At 36.2% G+C, this 22,774-nt stretch overlaps 2 protein-coding genes and 1 long non-coding RNA gene across 3 annotated transcripts; all 3 read left to right on the plus strand.

Annotated features, from left to right (window-relative positions):
* Window positions 1-293: 293 nt before the first annotated feature.
* Window positions 294-1,382, plus strand: LOC137737471 (MLP-like protein 31). Its single transcript, XM_068476962.2, has 2 exons — window positions 294-569; window positions 793-1,382. The coding sequence occupies exons 1-2, from the start codon at window positions 380-382 to the stop codon at window positions 1,068-1,070; spliced, it is 468 nt and encodes a 155-aa protein (XP_068333063.2). The 5' UTR covers window positions 294-379; the 3' UTR covers window positions 1,071-1,382.
* A 6,842-nt stretch (window positions 1,383-8,224) lies between these two features.
* Window positions 8,225-9,169, plus strand: LOC148692075 (uncharacterized). Its single transcript, XR_015954887.1, has 2 exons — window positions 8,225-8,398; window positions 8,586-9,169. It is a non-coding gene; the product is annotated as an uncharacterized LOC148692075 (long non-coding RNA).
* Window positions 9,170-16,926: 7,757 nt separating this feature from the next.
* LOC137737153 (MLP-like protein 31) lies at window positions 16,927-18,121 on the plus strand. Its single transcript, XM_088682852.1, has 2 exons — window positions 16,927-17,353; window positions 17,559-18,121. The coding sequence occupies exons 1-2, from the start codon at window positions 17,164-17,166 to the stop codon at window positions 17,834-17,836; spliced, it is 468 nt and encodes a 155-aa protein (XP_088538978.1). The 5' UTR covers window positions 16,927-17,163; the 3' UTR covers window positions 17,837-18,121.
* Window positions 18,122-22,774: the final 4,653 nt, after the last annotated feature.

Raw genomic sequence — 22,774 nt, forward strand, 5'->3', positions numbered from 1 at the left:
TATTAGATATATACAATCAATCCTTTTATTACCCAAAAATAATACTCTTACTACATATTTACACCATCATTTGTATCATCTCTTTAAAAGCGGTGAAACCCACATGTGCTGGTGGTGGGCTCTATCTATCATCTACTATCAATTAATAACATATTCTGAGTGGAAAAATATTTGAAATTATTACAATAATTTAGAGAATGTGAAGTTTCCAACTTATTGGAAACCCAATACCTTATCCATTAGAATATTCCACATGCAGTCACCCTCTCCATCTATATAAGTGCAAGGCTCCAGTAAGTATTATTCAAACTAAGAACTACTATATAGGGTAAAGCACTACACACCTCCTATAATTTGCAAACACGTTTTTTTGGTGAAAATGTCTAGCGATTGTGGTAAGGTGGAGGCCGATGTTGAAATCAAGGCTTCTGCTGCCAAGTTCCATGAAATGTTCACACACAAGCCACACCACATCTCCAATGTCAGCAATAGCAACATTCAGGGCTGTGATCTACATGAAGGTGATTGGGGAACCGTCGGATCTGTGGTCTACTGGAATTATTTCCATGGTAAAACCGTAACTACCTTGCTTCAATTAATATCGACTGTATTACTCTTCTATATAACCCTAAACCCTAAAATATACAAACGACATTTTATACTAAATTTATCTAAATTATGGAGAGGGGTTTTGAACTTAAGTGCAGTGGGAGAAATACACGGTTCTAGCAAACTTAACTAAGCTGAAACTTGTGATATTATATTAATTATGTGAGATTTTCATGCATGCAGATGGAAAAGCCAAAGTTGCTAAGGAGTTGGTTGAAGCCATAGACGCTGAAAATAATCTGATCACTTTCAAAGTGATTGAAGGAGATCTTATGGAGCATTACAAGAGCTTCAAGATCACCATCCACGCAACTCCGAAAGGCGAGGGATGCAACGTGCACTGGACTATGGAGTATGAGAAGCACCATGACGATATTGAAGATCCACATACATTGCTCCAGTTTGCAGTTGAGGTCTCCAAAGATATTGATGCTCACCTTACAAGCACCGATGCAAAATAAACACAGAAGGCTTAAGGCTTAATTATATGATCTGTGATTAATCTGTGTGCTGCAATCACGATCTATCTGCATGTGTGTGATTAATAAAAACATTTGATATGACGACTGTTTCGTTCGTATCAAATCATGTTTGTGTGTTTATATATATATAAGATGTGCATGGGTGAGGGCTACCTCATCGAACTTTTACTTATTGGTGTATGTCCTTTATTTCATGTGACTATGTTATCTTTTGCAAAAATTGTGGCTTTTTTATGTACCCATCAGCATCAATTATAAATGCTAAAATGAAAAAATTATACAGTTGATCAACCTCTTTTTCTTTTTCTTTCAATTGTTTGATATAGTGAGGCGCGGATTCAGCCCCAAATCTAGGGTAGGGATGCGCCATTTAAGTGGGAGGATGGGATAGTCATGAGTCCTCGAATTTTAAAGTGGATGGGATTTTGGGTATGCTTACCATAAAGCTCAAAGATGATAATTTTGCTAAATGGGCATTTCAGTTTCAATCTATTTTAAGAGGGTACAAATTGTTTGGCCATTTTGATGGTACAATTATGTGTCCATCCAAGTATGTTGTTAGTGCAGAAGCTGGGGTTACAAAAGAAATTTCTTAGGCATTTGTGGATTGGGAGTCTACGGATATGGCATTGTTGAGCTTGTTACTTGCTACACTAACTGATGAAGCAATAGAGTATGTGCTTGGGTACAGGACTGCTCATGAAGCATGGATCAATCTTGTTGATCGTTATGCATCTGTCTCTAAGTCTAGGGTTAATCATCTTAAAACATAATTACACACAATTCAGAAAGGCACCAATACAATTGACAAATATATGTTGAGGCTGAAGGATATAAGGGATCAACTGGCTGCTGCAGGTGAATCTATCTCTGATAATGATATAATGATTGCTGGTCTTGCTGGTTTACCCAAGGAGTATGGGGTTATTTGTACAGTTATATTAGCTAGGGAGTATTTGATCACCTTGAAGGAGTTTCGAGCATAGTTATTGGGAGCAGAAAGGGAAATTGAAGGGGAGATTACTGTTCTTTCTCAAAGCTTATCTGCCATATATGTTCAGGGTTCTACCTTTAGTTCCAATGCTGCTTCATCCTCGAATGCACAAACTCATAGTCATATTCCTGGTAATACTGCGGGTACAATTACTGCTGTACCTCATGGTTCCATTCCTCCGATTTTAAATAGTTCCCTCTATAATTCACTACCACCACAAAATTTTCAGCAGCCATTCTATTATGTTCCATCCCAACCGTTTCAACCATTTTATTCTGCTCCACCATTGCAACCTATTTCATTTCATGGCCAGCCTTATGGCTATGGGTTTGTTGGTAATTCTACTTGTTGATGCACAAAATCGGCGAGAACTTTGGTACAACAGAAAGTGTCAAGTTTGTGACCTTCGCTAGGTTGCTCTGGTCATTAGTATGGATAAGTATGTAAATGAATAGAGACAGGGAAGCAAACAACAAAATATGTACGTGGTTCACCCAGATTGGCTACGTCCACGGAGTAGAGGAGTTCTCATTAGTTGTGAAGGGTTTACACAAATACATAGGTTCAAGCTCTCTTTTAGTGAGTTCTAGTGAATAGTTTAGTACAAATGACATTAGAGATTATTGTGGGAGAATGATCCCCTTTTATAGAAGAGAGTTTCTAGTTTTGTTGTGACATTGACACGTGTCGTGTTATGATTGGCCTCTGATATCGACAAGTGTTGCGCTATGATTGGCCTCTGATACCGACACGTGTCGCATTATGATTGGCCTCCTAGTTGGAGGAAAAGTCTTGTGGGTCATTGACGGTATGTTGTTGACCGGTGCTTAGTAGTTTCGGGATTGGTCAAGTATGGTACAAACACTACTGATCAAAACAACTCTACAACACAGTTTAATGGTGGAATTCAGTTTGGGGCTCAAAGACAAAGTAGCAATCAGTATCGGGGGAACAATTATAGACACAATAATATCTTCAGGGGTCCTGGATATGGCTCAAGCAATTCTAGATAGAATGGTAATAATTCTTGGTCTGGCAATACTAATACAAGAACTAATGTGGTGATAGAGTGTCAAATACGTAACAAGCGGGGGCACACTGCAGTTAACTGTTACCAAAGAAACAGTAACCCTTCAAATTCAAGTTTTGTGGTTGAGTGTCAAATTTGTGGAAAAATGGGACATTTAGCTCTTGATTGCTACCAAATGAATAACTATTCCTTTCAAGGACAGTCACCACCAACATCGCTTTCTGCTATGAATGCTCAACAGGCTCCCCAGTTCATTCCTCAAGATACCTGGATTGTTGATTTAGGTGCATCTCATCATATGACTGCTGACATCAATGCTTTGACTCAAGTTACACCTTTTGAGAGGTCTGATAAGATAACCATTGGAAATGGTACAGGTTTATCAATACATAATATTGGTTCAGTAACTTTACAGACCAATAACCATTCTCTTCTTCTTAACAACATATTCCATGTTCCTTATCTTGCTAGAAGTCTCTTATCTGTAAAACAATTGTGTGCAGACAATAAGAGCTGGTTTATATGTGATGAATTTCAATTCTTTGTGCAGGACAAGAGGATAAGGGAGATAGTGTATCAAGGAAAGAGTAAGCCTGAAGAATTATTTCAAATCCCGGTGGTTCATAAAAAAAGAGGAGTCCAGGTTATTTCAAGTAGTTCAGCAACATATTTGGGAAAAGCTATAAAGTCTGAGGTTTGGCACCAGAGGTTGGGACATCCTACCCAAGAAATCATGTCTTCTATGTTACAGACATCTAATATTAGGAGTTGTATAGAGGATAAACATATTGTCTGTGTACCCTGTATTCAAGGGAAAATCTCTAGAACTCCATGTACCTCTCCATTTGAGAAAATACATTCAAACATTTGGGGTCATTCTCCTGTGAAATCCTTAGAACCATATAGGTACTATGTCACTCTGATTGATGAATATACCAGATATGTGTGGATTTTTCCAATGAGTAATAAATCAGATGTGTTTACCATCTTTGTCAGATTTTATACCTTTGTACTTACTCAGTTTGGAATACATATTAAGAGTTTGCAAACAGATGGAGGATGAGAGTATGTAAGTAAAAGATTTACCTCTTTTTTAGCTGATAAAGGAATAGTTCAGTTTATTTCTTGCCCTAACACTCCACAACAGAATGGAGTGGCAGAAAGAAAACACAGGCATATTGTGGAAACTGCTATCACATTACTCAATACTGCTGGTTTACCTCCTGAGTTTTGGTATTTTGCTTGTGCACATTCAGTTTTTTTTATTAACATGATGCCCTATAAGACTCTATCAATGTGTTCTCCATATCAGTTACTCTATCAGAAAGTACCTGATGTTCAATCACTGAAAATTTTTGGCTCAGCTGTATTTCCCTGGTTAAGGTCATATAATGCCAACAAGTTGCAGGCAAGAATTGTTATGTGTATCTTTCTGGGTTAATCATTGGGATATAAAGGGGTAGTTTGTTTTGATATGAAAACCCGAAAATATGTCATATCTAGGCATGTGATATTTGATGAGTCTTGTTTTCCTGCAAAGATACCTCAAACACATACTAACATAGACCAACATAGAAAAGTATCTCAACAATTTATGCCAGTTCTTATACCAATTCATGTTGGACACAGAGAATCAGTTCATAACTCTGTGAACAATTCAAATTGTTTATCTCACTCAACTGTACCATCATTTTCCAATGCACATCTTCCTAATTCAATTGCTTCTGATGTAAGTGTTTCAGACCATGCAAATGCAACAAGTTATGATTCTCAGGCAGATGATTCAGTGTCATTCGATCATTTTACTATTTCCATTCCAGTTGATACACCTCCCTTACTTCCTGTTCTAGACCTTGCACAATTACAGGTAGTTCTTCCTTTCACTACATCTTCTTCTGATAATTCAGATACTAATGTTGTGAGAACAAATGGTCCACCAACTAGATTGCAAACAGGTGCAATTTCACGATAGAACTATGCCAGTTTTCTTGCCTCATTGCCTCAGTTGTTTTTTTTACAACTTGTGGATAATGCTTCTCAGACTCAACATATGGATCAATGTCATGGTGATTTTTCATTTCTAGCTGATATATCTGATGTGGAGGAACCAAAGAATTTCAAAGCGCAATTCATCAAGTCGAATGGCAGAAGGCCATGCAGGAAGAATTTGATGCCCTCAAAGTTCAGGGTACATGGAAACTAGTCCCACCTTCATCTAATCGATCTGTCATATGTAGTAAATGGGTCTACAAAATAAAGAAAAATCATGATGGTTTTATTTCCCGGTTCAAAGCCCGGTTGGTTGCACAAGGGTTCACTCAAGAGCATGGGATCGACTATTCTGAAACGTTTAGTCCGTTTGTTTGCCACACTACAGTACGGATTATACTTGCATTAGCTGCTTAGTTTAGTTGGCAATTGAGACAATTAGACATTAAAAATGCATTTTTGCATGGGGATTTTGAAGATGAGGTATACATGAAGCAACCTCAAGGGTTTGTGGACCCTCAAAAGCCTGATCATGTTTGCAGATTGGTGAAGTCTCTATATGGTTTAAAGCAGGCACCTAGAGCCTGGAATTTTAAATTCACTAGTTATCTCCCCAGCCTTGGTTTTAAAACATCACTGTCTGATACAAGCCTGTTTGTCAAGGTGGATGAAGAAGACATTATTCTATTACTTTTATATGTGGATGACATTATCCTCACTGGTTCTAATCCAATTAAGGTGCAGACTATGATCAATGACTTAGCAGGAGTCTTTGATCTCAAGGACATGGGCAAACTTACATATTTTTTGGGTCTACATGTTCAATACAATGTTGATGGTTCTATTTTTATCAATCAGTCCAAGTATGCCAAGGAATTGTTAAAGAAAGCAGTTATGGAATCTTGTAAGCCAACCTCGACTCCATCGAAGCCACATACTCAAATTCTTGCCAATGAAGGAGTGTTACTGTCTGATCCAAGTCAATATCGAAGTATTGTGGGGGCTCTTCAATATTTAACCTTCACAAGACCGGATCTTGGTTACTTTATGAATATGGTGTGTCAGTTCATGACCCACCCAATTGATGCTCATTTACATTGGTTAAATGTATTCTTAGATATGTCCAAGGGACTATCAATTGTGGTTTGCAGTATACAAAAGGCTCAACTTTCAAGCTCACTGCATACTCAGATTCCGATTGGGCAGCTGACATAACTACTAGAAGATCAATATCTGGTTTTATTGTTTATCTTGGATCGAATCCTATCTCATGGCAATCAAAGAAACAATATACTGTTTCTCGGAGTTCCACTGAAGTAGAATATAAGGCCTTGGCACATTGTGCAGCTGATGTGTTTTGGATTCGTTTTGAATTCAAGGACATTCATCAGTATCTGTCCACACCACCTTCATTGTATTGTGATAACCTTTCTGCTTTAGCTTTAAGCTCTAATCTCGTGTTTCACTCCAAGATAAAGCATCTTGATACTAACTACCACTTCGTTCGAGAGAAGGTTCACAAAGGAGATTTAAAGAAAGCTTGTAAGGCATTTGTGATTAACATTGTAATTTTCCTCTCTGTGATTTTAATAGAATAGTGCCTTCTTCTTTCTCTCTTCCTCTCCTTTCCCCTTTCGAATCCTTAAGTCTGTGTTCTTCATAATTTCTGAGAGTTAATACAGTGCACCATCTCCACTTTGTTGCTCATCATCACATAAAATGGCCTTAATTAGTACTTTTTAAAAGAAAAAATAGTCTTTTTTTTTTTTTTGTGTAAAACAATGGGGATATGATCCCGGAAGATATAAAATGAAAAAAAGAAAAAAAAATAATATCCTCATTGTTTAAAAAATTATACGATGAATTAACGTTGAAAAAAATGATTTACATCATATAAATTACAACCAATCACTCCGACAATGCTAAGAGCGGAATCGTTGAAGTTTCTTTCAATATGGTCCGCTTAAATTCTGCTATTATTGGATATCATCAAGTTCGCTATTACATAGGTAATTTGAACTTAAAATATGAGAAATTGGAGTAAGTTGCTTAAAAATTAATAGACCCTAAATTTAATAGAGACACCTAAAAACATTGTAGAAACCAAACATAAGGTAAAAGGTAAACAAGAAATTTTAAAATATAAGTTAAAGCTAAATAAAAGTTGATAGAATAAAAAGGGGAAGTAAAGACTGCACCGCAATAAGAAAGTTGGAGAGAAAATAAGGTTTCGCCTGGAACAAAAAAGAGTTTAGATTGAAAAAACACTTAAATTTAAGAATATTAGACTGATATACAACAGTAATATCTAAACAAGAAATAAAAATAAATAAATAAAAAGGCAGGACGGGCCAGGGAATGATCCCTTAGTGACTACGGCCATGATTTGGTAGCTGAAGTAATAAAACCTCCCATGTGGAAGATCCACAGACTCGTCCTTATCCTTTCAAGTGATCAGATCACATATATCCACAAGTTGCCTACATAACTACAACATGGTTTTCTTTTTTGGGTCGTGACCAAAACTTGTTTATTAAGAATTTTGTGGGTTGTGGCTCTATATAAGAAGTGGAAGCCTGACCCTAGACGAACGTTATTGTTAATTATTACATATTACTAATAACTAATTAAAGAAATGGCTTCGAGTGGGGCTGGTGATTACAAGCTGGAGTGGAGCCCATGGAGGCCGGTAGAGTTCAATAAGAGCAGTTCCACCCCTAACACAAATGCGCAAGCATCCAGCACATTTATTCACTCAATAAATAGTGATAAACTCCAATAAACAGTAATAGGCCAAATGCATCTCTACCCTAACAAAAATTAGGCTAGTCTATTTTATTAAAATATAATTAAATAAAATGCATCTCCAATTGGACCTTTAAAATAAGGCAGCTTTAATGAAAATGACCTGAGTGAAGTTTAATTTAACCAAAAACCATCATGTATTATTATTTAATCAAAAGTACTTTATATTTAATCATAAGAACACAACTAATTTATATGAGATCTTACAAACATTAAAACTACATGGGCTGAATTAAAAGCCCAAAACGGAATAATTTTCTTTCCAGCCCTTGGCCCTAACAGAAACCCATTCCGTCAGCCGATCCCGTTAAAAAAACTGTACAACATTTCAAGCGAACAACAAAGACCAAATATTTCAGTTAATTAAATCCCACACAGCTCTAAACACCTCACTCATCTTCGCGGTCTCCCACCTCGCTCGATTTGCCGTGATTTGGCGAGAGAAACAATCCCCTGAATCTCACAGTCGATCTCGCCTGCTTGTTCCAGGTTCGATAAGATCTTTGTCTCTTTGCTACAGACTTTATTATTTATTTAATTAAATCCCGTGTCATTCTACTTGTTAGATGGTAGTTTCCTAAAAGTTTTTGAAAATTTTATGGTTTTTTTTTTTGTTTGTTCATTTGCGGATGAATTGATGGACTGGGTTGTGGTTTATATTTATATTTGTGATTAGATATGGATTTGTTTATGAACTGCATGTGGGTTTATTCTGTTGATTTGAGCTCTGAAAGACTGAAAATCCCAGAAAGATTCATGAGACACATGGAAGTCAGAACATCTGGGTTAGTTTCGTTGTTCGACCTTAGCGGCAGTGCGTGGAGTGTTGAATTGATTCAATAGAATGTTGGTTTGTTCTTGTATCATGGGTGGTCGGCATTTGTGTTAATCAAAGTGCATGTGAGAAAAAGGCTGCATTTCGTTTTGGATACAACCAAAGCCTCTAGCAACTTTGAAAAATATATGTATATGGAACGAAAAAGGGGAAGGGATGAGAAATGGCTTGTTCAATTCCAGTCAGAATGCATTGATGAGGGCCGACAAGAAAAAGCCTGGTTCGGATGTGTTTTATTTAAGGTGAAGGCATCGATCCAAAATATGTGTGGAAAAAGAGATGGATTAAATGTTAACGGTAGAACTTGTTTGCTGATGTCATCAGCACATGAAGTAGCTCTATCGTTTAGTCCTCTAATTTCTATTCCGCTTGCTGCTCGTCCAGCCTTTCTCTTTGATTGTACTCATAAGAATTGCCCTAGGGGTTTTTCTTTTTAATATAGTTTTTTATTTTCTATCAAAGAAAAAAAAAAACAGCTTAAATTTTAATGAAAATGAACCATAAACTCTAATTTCCAAAATACACCAAATCAAGTTGCATATTCAAATACATTTACCAAACGCTGGAAACACTTACATTGCGAGAGCTCTCTTCGGCGGCTTTCTGGAGATTTGAGAAGACGGATGAAAAGCCGCCAACCTCCCCATCCTTCGCTTATTTCCGAAGCGAGATCTGCATCTATTGTTCACATGCATCAGGATTTCGATTGCATTTTCCAAAGTTGTTGGGGTTGTAGATACGTGTGTTGGAATTGTGATGAAATTAACTAAAAGATCTGAATCTATAAACCTTCTCTCTCTCCATCTGAAGCGAAACGGACCAACGGACAAGACTTAACGTCAAGGGTAAAATCGGAAGCTCGATATATTATAATTTTTGGGCTAGTCTTATTGGGTTGGCTTGATATTGGATTTTGTACTAACCATTAAATAAAGTTCTTATATGGTTTTTGGTTAAAATTCAAAGCATTGAAATCTTTTTCATTAATTTTCTTTTAAGATAATGACATTTTTCCTCTCATTTGACCGGTTCTCTCTCTTTTCTTTTTCTCTCTCTCTCTCTTTCCCCCTCTCTCTCTCTCTCTCTCTCTCTCTCTCTACCTATTTTCTCTCCCTCTCTCTTTTCCAACTCACTCCCGTGAGCTCTCCTTCTCCTTCCTCTTCAAAACCTTCACAAAGTCGGGATGTTCAAGGAAAAATTAAACGATGAGAAAAAGTCCGTGACTATGAGGACACGTTTATGCACTTGGAATCGGAATGAACAATAAACGGATTATGAATGAATCAAAGTCAGTGTGAAATGGAAAGATGAATTTCCATTAAAATGTATCAATTAACTCCCAGGAATCAGAATGATGGTGTGCAGGTAGTTTTAGTATAAAAAGTTTATTCACATCCCCCCTCCTAGCTCAAATCTCACCTCCTCTCTCAATGCAATCCTCAAAATTGGACATCTAATGCGGGACTCGTGCATATTTTGATTCCTCTAAAATTAGTAAACAAGGGAATATTATAAAATGCGAATGACATTCCTTGCATTTCATTTCCCAATGAAATGGATTGAAAGAGATGTCTTCCAGTATTACAAGAGCCTTTAAGCCAGACCATCAATTCACTCCAATGAAGGCAGCACTGCAAAATTGTCGAATGAATTTGAGAAATTAACTGAGGATGTTGCAACTCCGGATAAATCATTAGCATTTGTTGAGAATGAATCTCATATTAATAGGATGAGTGATCTTGCGTGGGCTTATAAGTAAGTTGAGATATTCTTTATATTGTCAATTAATTTTATAGTAGAACATCAACGTTCTTCAATATCCAAAGATCGAAGAGCCAACCCAAGAGACTAATCAATAGATTGTGACCAAATTTAGCAATTTTTATGGGCAATTATTTGTTTACGTGTCACAATTTTATTTTGTATGCCAATGCAACCTCTCTCTTTTGTTTTTATTATTTTATTTTTTTCATGATTTTGTTGATTTTTTTTAATTAAAATAATAATGTCACTTCCACTCCAACAATGCTATTCTAAAAATTGCATTATTGTGAATATAGTAGAAAGGGCGGCACTAGCAGTTATATCAATAGGGAAAACCCAATTCCCATATTAGTACAACTATAAATTAGCTTTGTTGATTTCAATTATAACTCAAATAATGGTACTCCATTTAGATCGAGTACAACTTTAGACATATAATTTAGCTTTGTAGCATGAGTTTTTATACAAAGGCTCATCTACTATCTTCCGCACAAGACCTCTAACATTTCAAAACTGGCCCTTAGGTTATAAATACGGCAAGATAACATCAATCATTGATTTCTTTAATTTTATCACTAATTAAAATAATATAAGTATAATTTTTTTTTGGTCGAAAAATATAAATCTAAATTAGTTTTATCGTTATGTAATATATACACACTTCATCGTGCCAAATCCAAAGATCTTAACGGCTTAATATCATATACAATCATTCACTCTAATAATGCTATGGAGGATAACATAAATCATTGATTTTTTTTAATATTATCACTAATTAAAATAATATAAATCTAAATTAGTTTTATGGTTATGTAATATATATATACACACACGCTTCGTCGTGCCAAATCCAAAGATCTTAACGGCTTAATATCATATTGTTTGAACTTGATTTTACACTATCGGCTCGAGCAATCGAGGCCGTTGAATGAGCAGAATTTTAAACCGTTGAACGGCAAAATAGTTGAAATGATTTTCAATTATTATTGAGAAATAATATTATGATTTTAATCATGATATTATCTCTTAGAAATATATTAAATTATTTAAACCTACCGTTAGTCGATCCAATTGATTTGGGATAAAGGAGGATAAGGACTGAATTCATACTCCATAGCCAAAAAACATGAATGCAGGTTGTATTTTGGATAATAGAGGGATTTGTTGATCATCATCAGGATGGGATACAGCTACAAGTCGGATTTGATAAACAAGATTGGTGATGATTATGACCAAGTAGCAATCCTGATGCTGCACACATTCCAAGTGGTGCACGTGGGTTGGTGATAAAAGGATTGGATTCATGCATGTACGTAGGGAATTTGGAGACCATTTTCCATGCAATTTATGCACGTAGAATCGTAAATGATATGGTGAATAGGTGATAAAATATGGCGCGTGGTGCCTAGGAATTTGGAGTTGGCTACGATTCTAAATATGAGTCTTACCAGGAGATTAGTGTATCTAGTCTGAATACAAGGAAAATGTAGTTGCCGACTATTCCAGGATATCAAGATGATGACAAAGGCTTCTGTGATAGCTATTTCAGAGGAGTGTTCTACTTTGGGCTGGAATTGCACGGGTTGGCTAGTGAATACTTTGTCCCTATAATACAGAGGCAGTGGCAATGGGAAAAGCCTTCCAATTGAACACACAAACTACCCAATGCAAACTTTCGCTCTACGCGAAATCTCTCAACAACCTTGAGATTTTTATTTTCCTTTTTCGCCAACACATCTTCAGTTTGGATAAATAGCACTGTTGCCGCAGAATCAGCTGACCACGGAGCACCTTCAGTTTGGATAAACAACACTGCATCGAGGCCGACTAATTACCTATCCAAGTCTTTTTTGACAAGGATTTTCGGGTAGAGGTCATCCCATTAGCCTTCTCAGCGAAGTGAGGTGTTACAAGTTACTACGTCTTCAAACTCTAGAACCCGAAGGCCGAGACGTGTTCCTTCCTCGGTCACAGTCGCAAGATCAAGAAGTCAACGGCGCGCTCAACGCAACATCAACACATTTTACTCTCAGGCTGAGCTCAGCCAACTAGTTGGCACGCCTTGCACACAACTGAAGGACGTAATTAGTTTATTAATTACTCGTACCACGTAAACTTGATAGTTTTTAAGATCAACACATATACAATCATTCACTCCAATAATGCTATGGAGGTATCAATCATTAATGTTTCTTTCAACACTATCCGCTTCAATTCTGGTATGTCTCATCAAGTTTGCTGGTACTATTAAATTTGGTATTAGAATTTATGGGAAGTAAAAAAAAAAGTATTTGAATAACATTATTTTTATTATAAAAAAATCTAAAAATGATGCATTTCGGGACACGAACATTATATCGAAGCATAAAATCTGGGGAAAATCTAGATTTTAGTTGTCTATGTCTAAAACCTGTAGCCGCATGACAATCATTTTGCTATATAAAATTAAGGGTTTTTTTTTTTTTGGTCAAAATAGTATATGAGATTGACATAACTTCTCATTTTGATCATGACAATAAAAATCGATATAAGTGATCCTGAGTTTGTCCATAATAAATTATTTTGGACATTTCGTAAAAAAATTATCAACATCCTTGTTAAATTGTCAACGACCACGTGACTATTTCTATGGGTATTTTTGTCAAACTAACCTCTCCACTTAATGAGAATATTGACATATTTTACACGAAATGATTAAAATGATTTATGATAGACAAACTCAAATTCTACCGATTTTCAATGTTAGAGACCGAATTGACAGTAATGCATATCTCAATTATCATTTTACCTAAAAGCCTAAACCAATGTCTCGCCCCGTAGAAGAAATATTGTCGGTTGAGGGACTCCGGAATATAAATGCATAAACAATGGATTTGAGATCCGGATGGTAAACTTGAGTATGGAGGTCAAATAGTAAAATATGAAAACAATAACGTCAGCTTGTGAATTCCTAAGAATACGACGTCCCACAGTGCCAGGAGCCTAAATATCTTTCATCAATTATTCAATCAGTGAAAAATGTCTTCCGTTGGTAAGGTTGAGACTGATGTTGAAATCAAGGCTTCTGCTGTCCACGAGTATTTAACCCGCAGGTCACACCATCCAAGCACTATCAGCTCTGATAAAATCAAGACTTGTGACATGAAGGTGACCGGGGAAGTGTTGGTTCTGTCATCAACTGGAATTATATCCATGGTAATTCATTAGTGGAGCTTGATCTTAATTTATGTCCATGAAGTCAAGATTGTGTTTTAATTAGACGATATCTAAGAAAGTGACACAAGTTGAGCCAAAAATAATCAAGAGGTGAAAGAACAAAATTACCCTTAAGGCACATCGGGATTTTTACGCGCGAGTAGTGAGCAATCATCCATCAATCAAGTCAAAAAAGTGCCCAAAATAGGTATTTATTTATAACCTATTTCATTCATCCTCATCAAATCTTCTTTGTAAGTATCTCCAAATCATTTCTTTTTTATTACATTAATTAACTATTTAATTGATTTATTATCCAATTAATTTGCTAATTAACCACAAATCATGAACTTCACCCACAAAGCCATCCAAGTGGCCGGTCCATCTCCACCCAAAGGGGCCGGCCACACCCCCGTATAAACACTCTCATTCTCTCCAAAACTAAATTTCAGTTCTCTTGCTAAATTATCTAAATTTTCCAAACATTTTTCCTTCAAAATTCTAACTTTGGCATCGGAGGTTCTTTGGCCAAAGCCTCCCATTCATCGTGGGTGCGTGAGGCTATTGGTCTTAACCTAATGTGTTATTTGTTTTGTAGGTGTAATTTTGTCTAAGAGCAAGGAGGAAGAAATTTACATCCACAAACACACAATCATTAGGAAAATGCTACGAAAACCACATTTTAGAATAATCATATTTATAAACCACTTGATTGTATTCTTAGTGATTTAAATAAAGAATTTAATTATCAACCGTCACATCATGTAATCTACAAAATATGATCTCTATAGCATATTACTCTATAAATTATTGCAAACGTAAGTAGTGCACTTCAATTTTAATTTGTCTTATCTAAACAAAGAAACAAGTATTGGATGACAATTTTAATATTAAATGGAATTGATAATCCAACCCTTAAATAAAGGAAAATTAACGAAAAGTCCAAAAAAACTTTCCTTTTAATGAAAAACTCCTTTTTAAAGGTATAGTGAAAGGTATTAAGAAAAGTTATAAATGTGGTTTTTCGTTAAAAGTACCGGCAGTGTTTTGTTAAACCTCTAATAAAACATTATCCAGCAAATCTTTGAAAATTATGGAGCAAACCACCATCAGGATATGATAATTAATTAGCTAAGGCATGCACGATAATGGAAAGTCTCTGCAAGTGGTTTTTCCTTCTCTGACATGCTATTATCTTTTGGGCGAGTCGGATTAGCATTTTCCTTGGTTTAATACCTAAATTAGAACAGAACCTCTCCATAGATGTTATTATGTGAAATTTAATTAATATTATAATTGTTAACAGATGAAAATGAAGAACGCAGAGAAAGATTAAATGAATGAGAAAGCAGAAAAGAAAGGAATTGATGAGAGAGATACTATTTGAGTGTATTACTTCTGAATGAATTACATAGATACTACTATAAATTTATATAGCTCTCATGAGCTTTCTTGTGTCTTAAACTGAAGTTTTATATAGCTCTCATGAGCTTTCTTGTGTCTTAAACTGAAGTTAACTGACTTAGCAAACTCTAACCGCTACTAACAGCATTTCTAACAGACAATCTTCTGCTGATATGGTTTCTATCTTCAACAGTAATGAGTAGTGACTTGTGGTTAGATCAACAACAACAATTAATGATCACAGCCTGTTACGTACCGAATTGTGTTTAATACTTTGGCCATAGGAGACAGAGCCATTACTCTCCCACTCTAGTTTCATTCACCCTTGAATTCAGATAGGCCGCTGGACATGGGTTGAATATCACAAGGCTGTCTATGGCGGGACCTTGTATTTAATTTTCTGTCCCCAATAATTTCATATACGAGTACATATACCCATATCAGGGAGCAAAGATTTTTAATTGTGAACAATACGGTATGGTTCACTTCATTCATTGGAGGTTAAAATCTTTAGTAGAGCGTTATCTTACTCCAAATGCAGAAGTTCCTCTTTGTTTGTAGAAGCTTTTATACAAATTATGTGGTGAGGCTGCCTTATTGAAGATTTATCTTTTGTTATATGAATTTCAATGCGATTTGGAGATTTAGCTCGCCCGTCATGATTGTTGCCTCCCACTGAAATTATTTAATTTGCTCAATTATACTATCTTTATCAACGGAATTTGAACGGAATTTGAAGAGTTAGCTCGTCCATCTCCATCTTTGAATTATTGAATTTGCTAAATTATACTATCTTTATCTTCAAATATATAAATATATATATACACACACACATGGCCGTCTCTGAGATTTTGGGGGCCCTGTGTAAAATTTATAAAAGCGCCTCTCCTTAAGATAAGTCTTAAAAAATGTAGGACAATGTATTGATGCTAGAAAATAATTACTTAAATCAAAACAAAGTTTAGCACTCACTAATTGCAAGTTTTAAATGTCATTAATAATAAGTAAAAAGAGCTACAAACATAACATTCACTAAATAATCAAAAGCAGTTCAATCTTAAACAACCAAAGAAGAAAACGAACTTCAAAAACTCTAACTTTAAAGTTTCACTTGAATATGTAACATAATTATATAATAATATTGAAAAAATACCGTCTTTTATGATATATTATTGGCACTCAAAATATCTTATTGTACTCTAAATTTTTGTATTTAGAAAGAAAAAAATTACTCTTATAAGGAGTGTAAGATGAGATTTTAACGTGCTAACAAAATCAATTGTTGAATATAGAACATTATTTCATAATAAAAGCAATTTTAAATATAGAATATTATTACATATAAATATTAGGTGACAAAACTTTTGGGGGCCTCTTCAAATTTGGGGCCCTGAGCGACTGCACATTTCGCACCCCCTCAATGCCCTATGTGTGTGTGTATATTATAGGGGTGTGCTATCCACACACAATTTTTCACTTCTCACACACCCTTTTTTAATCTTAATCATTTTATCTTCTTCAATTCATTCGATTTGAAGACCGAAAATTAATTAAAAGAAGTGTGTGAAAAGTGAAAATGAATGTGTACATACCCCATATTATATATGATATGTTATATTAGACATGTCCAATCAATCCTTTTATTACCTGCTATATTTTAAATTAATAACATACTCTGAGTGGAGGCAATTATTTCAGCTCACTTATTAAACATATGTCTTATTTGTTGCTATAATGCAGTCACCTTCTCCATCTATATAAGCGGCCCGGCTTTTCTGACTTTCCAATTTTCATACACTGTTATCTTATTCTATTTTGTGTGATCACAGTTAATCCACGTCAATATTTTATATTAATTTTTTTATAAAGATAATAAGACAAAAGATAATAATGATATAAAATGTTGACGTGGCTTAACTGTGAGGGCAGAGAAATCAGGTCTCTATATAAGTGCAAGGTTCCAATCAGTTTTATTCAAATAAGTACTCCATATATAGGCTAAATAACTCTACACTTCCTCCTATAATATTTGGAAAATAACCTTTTTTTGGTGAAAATGTCTAGCGATTGTGGTAAGGTGGAGGCCGATGTTGAAATCAAGGCTTCTGCTGCCAAGTTCCATGAAATGTTCACACACAAACCACACCACATCTCCAATGCTAGCAATAGAAATATTCAGGGCTGTGACCTACATGAAGGTGATTGGGGAACCGTCGGATCTGTGGTCTACTGGAATTATTTCCATGGTAAAACCCTAAATACCTTGCTTCAATTAATATCGACTATAGTACTCTTTTATATTATGTACCACCCTAAAATACACAAGCGACATTTTATACTAAATTTATCTAATTTATGAGGAGTAGATTTAAACTTAAATTGTTCTAGCCAACTTAACTAAGCTCAAGCTTGTGATATTATATTAATTATGTGAGATTTTCATGTATGCAGATGGAAAAGCCAAAGTTGCTAAGGAGTTGGTTGAAGCCATAGACGCTGAAAATAATCTGATCACTTTCAAAGTGATTGAAGGAGATCTTTTGGAGCATTACAAGAGCTTCAAGGCCACCATCCACGCAACTCCGAAAGGCGAGGGATGCAACGTGCACTGGACTATGGAGTATGAGAAGCACCATGACGATATTGAAGATCCACATACATTGCTCCAGTGTGCAGTTGAGGTCTCCAAAGATATTGATGCTCACCTTACAAGCACCGATGCAAAATAAACACAGAAGGCTTAAGGCTTAATTATATCTGTGATTAATATGTGTGCTGCAATCACGATCTATCTGCATGTGTGTGATTAATAAAAACATTTGATATGACTACTGTTTCGTTCATATCAAATCATGTTTGTGTGTTTATATATATAAGATGTGCCTGGGTTAGGGCTACCTTATTGAACTTTTACTTATTGGTGTATGTCATTTATTTCATGTGATTATGTTATCTTTTGCAAAATTTGTGGCTTTTTTATGTTGCTAAAATGAAAAAATTATATAGTTGATCAACATCTTTTTCTTTTCTTTCAATTGTTTGATATAGTGAGGCGCGGACTCAGCCCCAAATCTGGGGTAGGGATGAGCCATTTAAGTGGGAGGATGGTAGTTTAAGAGTAGGTTAAAGGTAGGACATTTTGTAGGTTGGGATGGGCTGGAGCACATCCTAGCCACCCCTCGGTTTGGTGTGCAAAATATTTTGAAAAGTAGAGTTTTTGATACAATATTTACATTAAAAAATAGAGTTATGTTGTTTTTTATGGCCAGTCACATTGGTGATACTTTGGTTTGGAATTTCTCACAATTTTGCTCGCATTTCCAAATCGAAAGAAACTCTAAACATAAAAAGATAGGTACGTCTGTAAAACAATTTTTGGAAGATGAAATGAAGCCAATGTAGAGACAAAGAGCCTACTCATCATCTCTTTCACCATCCTCTTCAGATTTGTAATCAGGGCATCACTTCATCAGTGATACGATCGTCGGCGAGGCATCGGTTGGTCCTTAGCGATGCCTTGTGGTTTGCTAAGGACATGGCGTTGAGATTTGGCGGTGGGTGAGGTGGATCGAGGGACGGAGAGAGCAGATGGCGAGAGAGGACTGAGCAACCCAACTAAATAATATCATAGTTTTGAAAAGAATAACTAAGCGGGTGTGAACTGTATAAAATTATGCAGTCACAACTGCCATATTGAAGATTTATATTTTGTTATAGGAGTTTCAACTATATTTGAAGAGTTAAGGGGTGTGCTAAATTATATTATCTTATCTCTATCTTCAAATATATATATATATATATATAATAGGAATGCGGAGAAAGTGAAAATAGATGTGTATATACCCCATATTATATATGATATGCTATATAAGACATCCAATCAATCATTTTCTTAACTGCTATAGACATGTCCAATCAACCCTTTTATTACCTGCTATATTTTAAATTAATAACATAATCTAAGCAGAGCAATTATTTCAGCTCACTTATTAAAGAACTGGATTGTCGGCCCTTTTCTTTCCATATCTTTTTTATTTTTTTTTATTTATGTGGTTACGGTTAAATCATTTTAATATTTTATATATTCATTATTTTTTATCTTATTATTTTTATAAAAAAATATCAATATAAAATTTTGACGTGATTTAACTATGACCACAGAATATAAAAGGAAATGGGAAGGTTATGAGATGAGAAGGACATACAATCTAGGTCCCGTAAGAAAATGATTGATTGGACATGTCTAATATAAAATATGATATATAATATGGGGTATATACACATTCATTTTCACTTTCCGCACATCCTTGTTTTATATATATATTTGAAGATAAAGATAAGATAATATAATTTAACAAAAAGAATTGTTATTAATATTTCAAAATTTTCATTTTATACTATTCATAAATTTATTTTTTTTTCTAATTATATAAAATTCAATAATTCAAAGATGACGATGGACGAGCTAACTCTCCAAATACCGTTGAAATTCCTATAACAAAATATAAATCTTCAATATGACAGATGTGACCGCATAATTTGTAGAAGAGCAACAAGGAGAACTTGTGCATTTGGAGTACGACACTGCTCTACCGAAAATTTTAACCTCCGACACATGAGGTGAACTACCGCTTTGGTCACAAAGTAAAATTTTTTGTTCCCTGACAGATACAGGTAAATGTTCATCTCATATGAAAAGACGAGGTTCTGCCAAGGACATTGGTGATGTCGACCCCATGTCCAGCGGCCTATCTGAATCCAAGGGTGAATGAAACTAGAGGATCCGTGCTAATTTCGCCATTAAACTAAGGAAAATGCTAATCCGACTCGTCCAATAAGTCATAGCATATCAAAAGGGTAAACTGCTTGCAGAGTCTTTCCATTATCCTGCGATGCCTTGGCTAATTAATTAGCATATGCTGATGGTGGTTTGCTCCATAGTTTTTAAAAGATTTGCTGGATAACGGTTTATTTTAAGGAAAATTAATAAAAATGATTCGAAAATTTTGAGTTTTAAAATAAGAACAAAATAAAGCGCAATGTGAATAATATCATGATTGATTTTTTAGTGTAAAAATGTGATTTTTTGTTAAAATGAACTGACACACCCCAACCGAGATCAGGGCGTGCTGGCCGTCACACGAAGGTGACGTAACCATGTGCGCGTGCGGAAGCTAATGAGAAGGTAATATAAAAGTACTAATAATTAAAAACCTAATAGCATACAAAGTACTAGTGTATGTGAGACACAATTCAGAGCAAGTCTACAACAGTCCAAAAGGAAAAGATACGACATATTTACACCCGAAGGTGACCCTACAATGGTGAGTGTCTGTCAGAAATGCCGGGACGCCCTCTGGGATAAACCACCGAACTTGCTAGACCACTAGAACCTGGAGGGGCGCAAAAACAAAGCGTGAGTGGGCAAAAACAAAGTTCTTTGAAAACTCTTTAACAAAATACATTCTAACCCCTCGCCGTAAAACCTGTATACTTCCCAGAAAATGAACATATATACGTATGTATAGATATGTCAATCATGCTCCATGATATGCCATTCATGCTCACAATATGCCATTCATGTTTGAGAATATGCCACAACAGAATCTCATAATCAAATATAAATGCTCAAGCGTAATTCACATCAATAACATATAATCTGGCAGCCGGGAGTCACCTAACGTGACATGTACCGCTGCATATAGAGCTCCAATCTCAACTCAACATCTGAATCTGCACACAAGTCGGAGCCACCTAACGTGGTCTGTACGACAGGACTGGGTGTAATACATACGCTCTAGTGCTACGATCACGTGAAGACTATGCGAATAATCGCGGGTCACCTACAAGTCGGAACCACCTAATGTGGTCTGCACGACAAGGCTGGCACCTAACTTGGATCCAAGGCGAGCGTGTGGTGCTGGTGAACATACACGTGAAGGACTCTACCCCTCTCTGGACGGGAGCACTAACACCGGGGTGCAGATTATGAGCTCTCTAAGCATCTCAAACTACTATTGCATAATAAACAGGAATGCATAACCACACGAGTACCGCTTACCTGGCACTTACTTGTGCGTCCACAGCACCAAATACACATTTATATATATGTATGCCACTACTAATACATGCGATGATGCGTAAACAACATTCATATGATGCATGGCATAAAACTAATAACCTTTTCTATTTAATTTCTGGGAATATAATTGTATATAGGTATATACGGAAAACAAAAGCCCACTCACTGATAATTAGAAGGGTCGTAGCCCCCCTGCCTCGAGTGTGTACGCTCGTCCTCGGAAAACGAATCACCTATACGCGACAAAGTTACGAAAACGTTAATTTAAAAGCACCTAAGCAACTTCTCGTAAAAACTTCTCATACATAGCTCAAATTGGACAAATGAATATACCAACGTGATCTACACAACCTCAGGATCACACACATATTTTTAAAATAATTTTTGGACCACGCACGCGCCCCCACGCGCCGTCCTAGGCACGGACCTACGCGCCTCCCACGCGCGGCCACGTGACCTGCACACTGACGGTGTCAACAGACGCCGTCAGGAATATTCCGTTAACTGACGGAATATTCCGTTAGACTTAACCGGACGCCGTTAACGGCGTCAAGAATATTCCGTCTTCTTCTCCAGTCTAACCCCGACGCCGGCGCCGTCGCCGTCGCCGGCACCGTCGCCGGAAAACCTGCAACTCACTATATCTCTCTCGTTTTTCCACCTTTTTCCACGTTTCTTGCACCAAAATGAACCTTAAAGCTAGTAGAACATGATCCAACAAGTTTTAAGGCCTAAAATGACGAGATTATACCTGTCCAAATTTCCAAAACTCGGCCAACTTCGAACCTAGCCTTCCCGACGTCCAAACTCGTCCAACGAACTACTCCCAAGCTCCTGGGAACTTCACAAACACAACTACAAGCTTAGAATCTCCTAAAACAAGCTAGATTAGGTTTGCATGAACAGTGCATAATTCGGACCACTTCGAAACGACGTGAAAATGGTAGTTTTCTTACCTGGAATTGGTTTGGTTGTGCTCCTCACAACCTCACGAGTTCAATGGTGCAATTTGTTTCCTCGATGGTTGATGTTTTGAGTGTGTTTGTGTGTGGTCCGTAAGTTTGCAGAAGGAAGAGGAAGAAGATGGACTCGGGGAGAGAGAGAGAGAGAGACTGAGAGACAGAGTGAGGGAATGAGGGAGGGAATCCCGGGAGAAAAGAAAATGTATGATTGTGTGTGGTCCCACCACCCACACAACACAAATATACACGTAAAATAACAACTAGGGGGTAAAATCGTAATTTCAATGTACGTTTCGTTAGTTTCGGGACGTGATGTTACAACCTACCCTCCTTAATAGAATTTCGTCCCGAAATTCAAAACAACCTCATTTAACCCCTAGTAATCGAAGAACAATCTAGGATACAAATCCCTCATCCTATTTTCTGTCTCCCATGTCGCTTCTTCAACCGAGTGATTCCTCCACAAGACTTTTACCAAATTCACCGTTTTGTTCCTCAGAACCTTTTCTTTCCAATCCAAGATCGTTAACGGTTCCTCGTCGTACGTCAAATCTGGATTTATCTCTAATGGTTGAGGAGGTATCACATGTAATGGATCAGCAATGTAATGTCGAAGCATAGAC

This window comes from Pyrus communis, chromosome 13 (genome assembly GCF_041283825.1).
Source record: "Pyrus communis isolate YQ-2024b chromosome 13, ASM4128382v1, whole genome shotgun sequence".
Classification (NCBI taxonomy): Eukaryota; Viridiplantae; Streptophyta; class Magnoliopsida; order Rosales; family Rosaceae; genus Pyrus; species Pyrus communis.